General features: G+C 40.8%; 1 protein-coding gene across 2 annotated transcripts; it reads left to right on the plus strand.

Moving 5' to 3' along the window:
* The first annotated feature begins 357 nt into the window (after positions 1–357).
* On the plus strand, positions 358–7,237 carry LOC311254339 (phosphatidylinositol 5-phosphate 4-kinase type-2 gamma-like). Of its 2 annotated transcripts, XM_084348051.1 has the most exons (10): positions 358–703; positions 792–889; positions 2,173–2,269; positions 2,857–3,006; positions 3,595–3,741; positions 3,969–4,007; positions 4,842–4,955; positions 5,655–5,907; positions 6,043–6,146; positions 6,250–7,237. In XM_084348051.1, the coding sequence occupies exons 1-10, from the start codon at positions 554–556 to the stop codon at positions 6,328–6,330; spliced, it is 1,233 nt and encodes a 410-aa protein (XP_084204177.1). In that variant the 5' UTR covers positions 358–553; the 3' UTR covers positions 6,331–7,237. The 2 variants fall into 2 exon arrangements, with proteins under 2 accessions (XP_084204177.1, XP_084204178.1); XM_084348052.1 differs by lacking the exon at positions 6,043–6,146.
* Positions 7,238–8,247: the final 1,010 nt, after the last annotated feature.

Consider the following 8,247-nt stretch of genomic DNA (forward strand, 5'->3'; position numbering starts at 1 on the left):
ATATTATCATTTTTATTACTATTATTATTATTATTAGTAGTAGTAGTAGTAGTAGTAGTAGTAGCAGTAGTAGTATGATTGTCAGTATCAATATTATTATTATTATCATTATTATAAGTAGTAGTAGTAGTAGTAGTATGATTGTCATTATCATTATTATCATTATAATAATAATTATTATTATTATCATGATTGTGTTCAAATTGGCAAATAACATGTTAACACACTCTCTCCAGTTCAAAGTAAGCTCCACATCACATGCCTGAGATGAGTAAAGATTACCAGGGAGCCTGTTGTTCACTGACTTCAGTGCTGATGTTGTCCCGGTGTCTCTCTCAGGACTGTGCACCTGTTTGATTTCACTCTTGTTGCACTGGCTCCATGTAAAAGCCGCACAGTGTGTGCAGCAGGAGGTGTTACAGCGCCATGCAGGTTGCTGCTGCAGAGACTCCAGACAAGGCGGACTTCAGGCTACTTTACATAAACAGGACGCCACAGATTACAAACCCGGCTCACACTCACTGAGACGCGGACACACGGCCGTGAAAGCGAGATGTCTTCTCCCAGCGCCACCTCCAACCCTCTGAGCACCCTGGCGCCCAAAAGGAAGACGAAGAAGAAACACTTTGTGCAGCAGAAAGTGGAGGTTTTCCGAGCCAGTGACCCCGTGCTGAGCGTCCTGATGTGGGGAGTCAATCACTCGGTAGGTACGTGCGCTGCTTCATGACTCTCTTGCTATTGGCCTGTGCGTGGATGTGTTCATTAACTGTATGCTCACTGATCATGCGCAGATTAATGACCTGAGCCAGGTGCCTGTACCTGTCATGCTGCTTCCAGACGACTTCAAAGCCAGCACCAAGATCAAAGTGAACAACCACCTCTTCAACAAGTACTGTGCTCCTCTGGAGAAACCTTCACGCTGCTTCCTGTGATTTGCACAGATTTCTGTGGCTCTTGTGATTTATTTGCCTGCATGCGCTTATCAGAAATTACAGACCCCTTTAGAGAACAGCAGAGCCTTTTTTACTCCAACAATACCTTTAAAAACTACCACAGCCACAGCTCCTACCACTGACAATAAGGGTGAAAGCAGCCAGAGAGATGAAAGGAATAATAATTTGGCTTCTCTGTGCGGTGCTATGTTGTGAAGGCGACATGTAAAGGAATAATATACCACAGTTTATACCCAGCAGGACATTAATAACTTTCAAATTAAGTTGATGAATTCATCAGAAAATGTGGATGGTCTCGCAGAGGATGAGCATCGTTCAGGCAAAGTGTTTCAGAATATTAATGATTCATAAAAACTGAGCTATACACTCACCCTGTCTGCTTCGAGGGTCAGTTTCTATACGGATGGAGTCTTGAGTGGCTTTCAATAATCCTTTAATCCATTCAGGAATCCAGGTCGTGTAAAGACTTATAAACAGAGGTGGGAAGAACAATAAAATATGTTTTCTCCAGTTCAAGTGCTGTTACCGCTGTGAGATTTTTTTAATTGTGCATACAGCTTGATGCAAAAGAAGAATTCAACCAATGATGATAATGTCATTTGGACATTTAGAAAGCTGGTCTTGACACCACTGCATCATTAAACACACGCACACACGGATGTGGGAACTGTGGGTGCTGAGGGGGCTAACATACGCCGAATTTACAAGAAGGCCCAAATAATTAAGAATTTGTCACAAACAGCGCTTCACAAAGTTTATAAAGTTTCTCCTAACTCAACAACTCACAAAATTGAGTGGTTTTATAAGGGAGCCTGGGGAATTGTTCTCCCTCTTCATATCCTTGCTGTTGTTGAGTATAGTTGATGTGGCTACTTTGACCTATAATATGTTGGTGCTCAAGTTTGACGTCTGCCAGTAGTTACTATATCTCTGTATGTATATATTTTTTCAATTTGAGTATAACGGTAGGTAAAAAGCAGGGTTTTAATCATATCATCCTTTCGATCACATGATTTGAACATGTTACATTTGTGATATTTGTGCTGAGTTTAAGAAGATACAGAAAGTAATAACAGAAACCTTGAGTGACTATTTCATAGTTTTTTTAAATGGGCTATTCATATAATGAAGTTGTTGTAGCTGCTAATGAGATGCTGTTTGAAGACAGTGAATCAAGCTACATTATTTTTACTTAATGTAAAACATCTGTGTTCCTCAGAGAGAACCTTCCGGGACTGTTCAAATTCAAAGAATACTGTCCGCAGGTGTTCAGAAACCTGCGAGAGCGCTTCGGCATCGAGGACCAAGATTACCAGGTATGATTATAAACTCAACATTTAATGTGCTAACAACAACGTTGGCAAAAACTCTTATTTTACAGGATGAGGGAGGTAACAAGGTGTTGGAAAACAGAGACACAGACTTTCACAAACAAACAACTATCCAGGGTTGTTCAGTGTTTTTTCATGTATATAAAACCAGACACCTGCCTGTATGCATTGATCTGCTCCCTTCTAAATTTGCATTTCTTTGTGTGATATTTGCATGAGCCAGGTGGCACACAGTCGTCATTCAGTCTGCGCACAACACATTTGTTTAGCACATGATTGCTGTATGTGTAATTAAAATATGTGCTGGTTAAAGTTTTATTTCTGCACATCTGCAAGAGCGATGCTAGAATATGTCTTGAAACACAAGGGTGTGCATCAAATACAGCATGATAACACAAACACAAATATGTCTCATCTTTCTGAATGTCCTGTCTGTTTGCTTGTAAACTGTGTGTCAGTGATGGTTTTGGTGATGGTTCATCCATTATACAGGATACCTGTATAATGGATGTAAAGGGTTTCACTGTTGTACAGCTGATGCCACATGTTGCCGTCCTCTCTCTCACCAACAGGTGTCTCTGGCTCGCTGTCCTCCCCTCAAAGACGAGGATGGGCAGTGCGTGGGACTGCTGCTGACGTCATACGACCGCACTTTGGTCGTGAAAGAAATCTCCAGTGAGGAGGTGGAGGAAATGCACAACATCCTTTCTGAGTATCACCAGGTAACTGACCTACCCTGGGTGGGAAACGTACTCCTTGTAGGAGGTTTAAACGCAGGTCAGAACACGATCTTAATCCACATTTTAGTGAGTCCAATTTGTGATTCAGTACTTTCTATTAGTCACATACTTTCCATTCATTTTGTCCTGTGTGTTTTATACAAGGAGACGGTGTGCTGTTTTTGTGACAACCCTGGTTGCCATGGTGAAGGTTTTGCAGTATCAAAGCTGAAAGACTTTTTCTTCCACAAGTAATGAAACAAGACCGGAGCTCTCGTTCTTACATTTAAATGTATCTATAAAAGATATCTAATATAAAGCAAAGACACTGTCACGACTGTTTTTGTTTCTACAAACTGCATAAAAATCAGACTGATGGGAAAGATTTGAGAGCGAGATACACTCTTTAAAGACATTTAACTAAGCAGAGGATAGTACAGAGGCAAATTAACACAGTATTGGAATTTTGTAAATAGATTATTCCAGTCTTTTTGTCTGACAGCAGGGACTACAAAGGACCACGCCACTAGGTTGAAGCCTCTCATTTATTTTCCCATCATTCATTGCCTGTTCACTGCCATTTTCTTCTAGCATATAGTCACCTGCCACGGCAACACACTGCTCCCTCAGTTCCTGGCCATGTACAGAGTCACAGTGGAGAGCGAGGACACCTACCTGTTGGTTATGAGGAACATGTTCAGCCACAGACTGCATGTACACAGGAAGTACGACCTCAAGGTAAATACTGCAGTAATCACTCCATGTTTTGAGTGATGCCTCAGTTCATTTAGCCACCTGATGAGCATTTAAGTTGTACCAAACCTAAAACCCCTTCGGTAGCAAGCAGACTGTCGGGTTGTTGTGATTGATGAACTGACAGTGACAGTAGAGCTTTGTGAAATAATGGTTTCCGTAGTATTTTGGTTTGAAGTGTTGGTGACTGTGTGGGTGTTTTCTTTCCTCAGGGCTCCCTGGTGTCTCGTGAGGCAAGTTTTAAAGAGAAGGTGAGATCACACTGAGGTCAATGTTGAATGACAAGCTCTACCTAAACTGCCTGCAGTCCAACATCTGTGTTGCTGAAGGGATGCAGTGAAGTTCGCTTTCAATAACAAGCGAGCAGGAGTGTCGCTTGTTATTTTTAAATGTAATTTGACTTATTGAAAAGATGATGAATGCGAGCCTGCAGGAGTAGTTAAGTATCTGTTGTTGACCTGGTCAGATATCTCTTAAAACAATGGGAAAAACATGTTTGGCAAAAGGAAAAGGCAAGAAAGATCTGTAACCTTAAAGACATGTTCATTTTTTTAATATCACCAAAATTTAAAGGAGGAGCCTACTCCAGTGATTTAGTACTGCATTCCCATAAAAATGCTGAATTTTACATTTCCTCAGGCATTACAAAGCTCCTCAAGGGCCACAAGACAATAAGAGTAGAATGGGTGGAATGCCCCTTTAACAACCCCCCCGAACCATTTCAGTGCTTTTGATTCATATTTAGAAAAACAAAAAAAAAGAAGACCCTTTAGTGAGATCTAATAAAAATCTATCACTCTTTGCTGTTTGCTCGGACGAGAACTTTACGAGCTTCAGTTTGCTGCAGCCGTGCCACCAGACTGGTGAAGGTGTGGACGTACAGTATATGTATTCTCTGTCTCAAACAACAAACCACAGAAACTAGATAGAGCTGAAATAACATCAGGCTCTTTCAAACTTTCCTGTTGTATGCCACTGGAAACAGAGCGGCTGATTGTGTTTTAATGAGAAAAACACTCATGGATAATGTGATTTCTTGGCTAAATATAATTTCACAGTAGTTGATCTTCACTCTACATTTCCAGGTGAAGGAGCTGCCCACTTATAAAGATGTAGACTTCAGGAATAACATGCAAAAAGTGTATGTGAGCGACGAGGAGAAGCAGAAGATCATGGATAAGCTCAGCAGAGATATCGAGGTAAGACAACGGCGTTGAAGGAGCACGCAGCCATAGACCTTACTCACACGGTGGCCATTTTTCTCCAACGTCACGCTCAGGGTGAGAAACCTGCAAGTCGTGTTAATGTAGGCAACTGAAAAGATGATGGATAGTGAAAATCTGGAGGCACATTCGGCCATATTTCAAGGTAAAACAACATATTTGATAACCCATTAGCTGATGTTAGCATTCAACAACTTCCTAGCTAACATTAACATTTGATAACATGCAGTGTTTCATTCCCAGGTTTAGACAACTCTCTTCAAGATGTGTGTTGATATTTCTGAATTAATTTACACCTTTCCTTATCGTATCACATCAAAACAGTATTTATTAACCAGTATCGTTAGCTACAATGTGGCTAAATGGCTAATGTTAGCTGTTGTTTAATGGAAGCTAATCTGTTAATGAAACCTGTTGTTTTACCTTGAAATATGGTCTGATGTTCCTTCCAGTTCAAACTATCTGTCTTTACAGTTGTTAATCAATCAGGAAACAATGAAACGATAACAATTATTCAGATCATCTACGTTTATATGACTTTCACCCGAGAACACAGCAGTACCACATCTGACCTCTCACCCTGAGTTTGAACTCACAGGAAAATGGCCGCCTTGTGAATATGGTCTATAGTTTTCTTTGACACAATTTGTGCATGCATGCGTCCCCTTGCTGCAGTTTCTGGTGCATATGAGGATCATGGACTACAGCCTGCTACTGGGCATCCACGATGTGGAGCGGGCTGAGAGGGAGGAGGAGGAGGAGATGGAATCGTCCTATGAAGAGGACGAGGAGGAAGAAAACGACGTGGCTCCTGCTCCGGGCTCCACCTCACCTGAGGGTATCAGTGGCTACATGAACTCCTTCAAACCCATGGGCCCTGGGGAGTTCGACCCCTATGTGGATGTGTACGCTATTCAGAGCGCTGTGGGTGAGTCCTGACAGCTGAGTGAATATAAGTAGGTTATAGGAGCCTGAACGCTCATCTCATGCTGGCCAGCAACAGATACGATCATACATTTAGATCAGTATCACTCACCAAATGCTGTGAATCACTCCCATGTAGATTCACCCCAGAGGGAGGTGTATTTCATGGGTCTGATTGACGTGCTGACGCAGTACGACACCAAGAAAAAAGCTGCTCACGCTGCCAAGGCTGTCAAACACGGGGTGAGACACCACGACTGGTTAGGATATCCTGAAAAATTTACAGGGTTGCTTTCATGTTGTATTCAGTTATCTCTGACCGGGTGTGTCTGTGTGTGTTTTGCAGGCAGGAGCAGAAATCTCAACAGTCCACCCGGAGCAGTACGCCAAACGTTTCCGGGAGTTCATCACTACGATCTTTGCCTAGTTCAAGGATTCAAGGAGTCTCACCACGCAATACTTACTTAAACTCAAATCAACATCAGGAAGCACTGAACATGTACTGTTTGATTCTAAATGATATATGTAGTTTCACCCTCAATATCCCTCTGTACTGCAAGATGGACTGTGCATTTTATTTTGATGGGGAAATGCAGACAGGAGAAAAAGTCTTGTTAATGTTTTTTTCTTTTGTTTTTGGGATTGATAAAAAGATCTCATATGAGGTGATGTAAATAAACACCTCCGACACTTAGCTCTAGCAATTCTTCCTGGCCAGAGGGAAGTGGAGACGATGAGAAAAACACGTTTTCTCAACACGTGCGTTGTTGTCGTGTCCCTCCCTCCTGCAACGAAAGCCTCACCCGCTGCTGTTTGGGAGAAAGATTTGTATCTTGCTCTTATATATAATAATTATGACTCACTGTTTTCTTGCCAACAAGAACATAATTTGGGCAAATTGGGAGAATCCACAGGGTCTCAATTAGCAACATTACAAATGTTAATCTCCTTTTTAGCACCAATGTGTTATTTAAGCTGATGTTATCTTGCCAAATGCAGATTTATAATAAATAGCTAAACACGATTGCCATCTATTAAAAGCCATTTTCATAATGAGTTTACAAATATACCAGACTGGCACTTTCATTAGAGATTGCTCCTGTTGTGGGAACAGTTTCACCATTTTGTTTCCTTTATCAGTAAAGAAATGCACATTTGCCGTTATCTATAATGAGCTTCTAATTTAAGGTAAAAGTGTTTTATTATTTGTGCTTTGAAACCCAGAAACTGAACATTTTTCCAGCAGTGTCGAAGGGCAACACTCCTCTCTGCTCAGTGTTCGGTGTTTATTGTATTACTGTATAGCAGTGCAATGCTGTAGCCGCTTAGGGGGAGCTTGCATCATCTGAAAGGCACTGCAGCACACTAATTATTAAACTGTAAGTCGATCAGATCAAAGACTTCATTATGTCAAATATTGTGGCCTGGATCCAGCCTTGTGCTGAAGATCCCTTGTTTTGCCTTTGAAGGACATTAACTATTAAACAGTGTAATGTAAATTATCAAAGAAATTGCCAAGCTCAGATCTAAAGATCAATGTGTGTGTGTGTGTGTGAAAGCAAAATGTGATTGGCATCTGAGATTTTGACATACAGTACACTGCCACGTGGTCCTAAAATGTATTCTCAGTGGTAAAACATTCATTTTTGTCCTTATTTAGTCCCTCTCCTCTGTCCCAGTCCTCCTGGCACACATTCATGAATCTCCTTTTAAGATTATCATGAGGATTTCACTTTTGGACAAACAGGCAGAGGAGGGACAAAATTAGGAGAAACAAAGCTTGTGAGAATTACTCTAAAATAAGTCCAACATGCCCTTCATTGGTTAATGTTGTTGAGATTGGATGAAAATAGATAAATACTATCAGCAGATAAACTGAGACCACAGCTGTGCTTTGTTTTGTTTACAGTCTAGATTATTAAAGAGTTGCGATAAATAAACCTGAGTAACACATTTAAAAAAAACAAAAATACATTTATTTATTTTTTATTTTGAGTCAGGTTTTGGATTTAAAATGCGTCTCCAGAGCCATGGAGACCTTCCATACACACACATTCTGGTTTGAACTACCTAATATACATCTAGTTTTGTGAAATGTGATTTAAAATCTTAATGAATTAAATATTAAATAGCATTTATCAAGTTTAAGGTCAGATGCGTCGACCATATTCCATCGCCTAATTTTCACTCTCAGTAAACACAAGGTTACTAATTTACAGCTGGTGCAACAGGCTCCAGGTGCTGTGTAGCTAATTGAACAATTAGCTACACAGCTAAACGGGTCATACGGGTCATACGTTGACCCGTTTTGAGTCAAAGATAATACAGACATCTGAGCTGAAAC

This window comes from Pagrus pagrus (genome assembly GCF_965226575.1).
Source record: "Pagrus pagrus genome assembly, chromosome: 3".
NCBI lineage: Eukaryota > Metazoa > Chordata > Actinopteri > Spariformes > Sparidae > Pagrus > Pagrus pagrus.

Bases quoted from the DNA above. Each gene is read 5' to 3' on its own strand.
- LOC311254339 (XM_084348051.1), top strand. From the start codon at position 554: ATGTCTTCTCCCAGCGCCACCTCCAACCCTCTGAGCACCCTGGCGCCC. The intron at 890-2,172 runs GTACTGTGCTCC...TGTGTTCCTCAG, and splicing joins AACAACCACCTCTTCAACAA to AGAGAACCTTCCGGGACTGT. The intron at 4,956-5,654 runs GTAAGACAACGG...CCCTTGCTGCAG, and splicing joins AGCTCAGCAGAGATATCGAG to TTTCTGGTGCATATGAGGAT.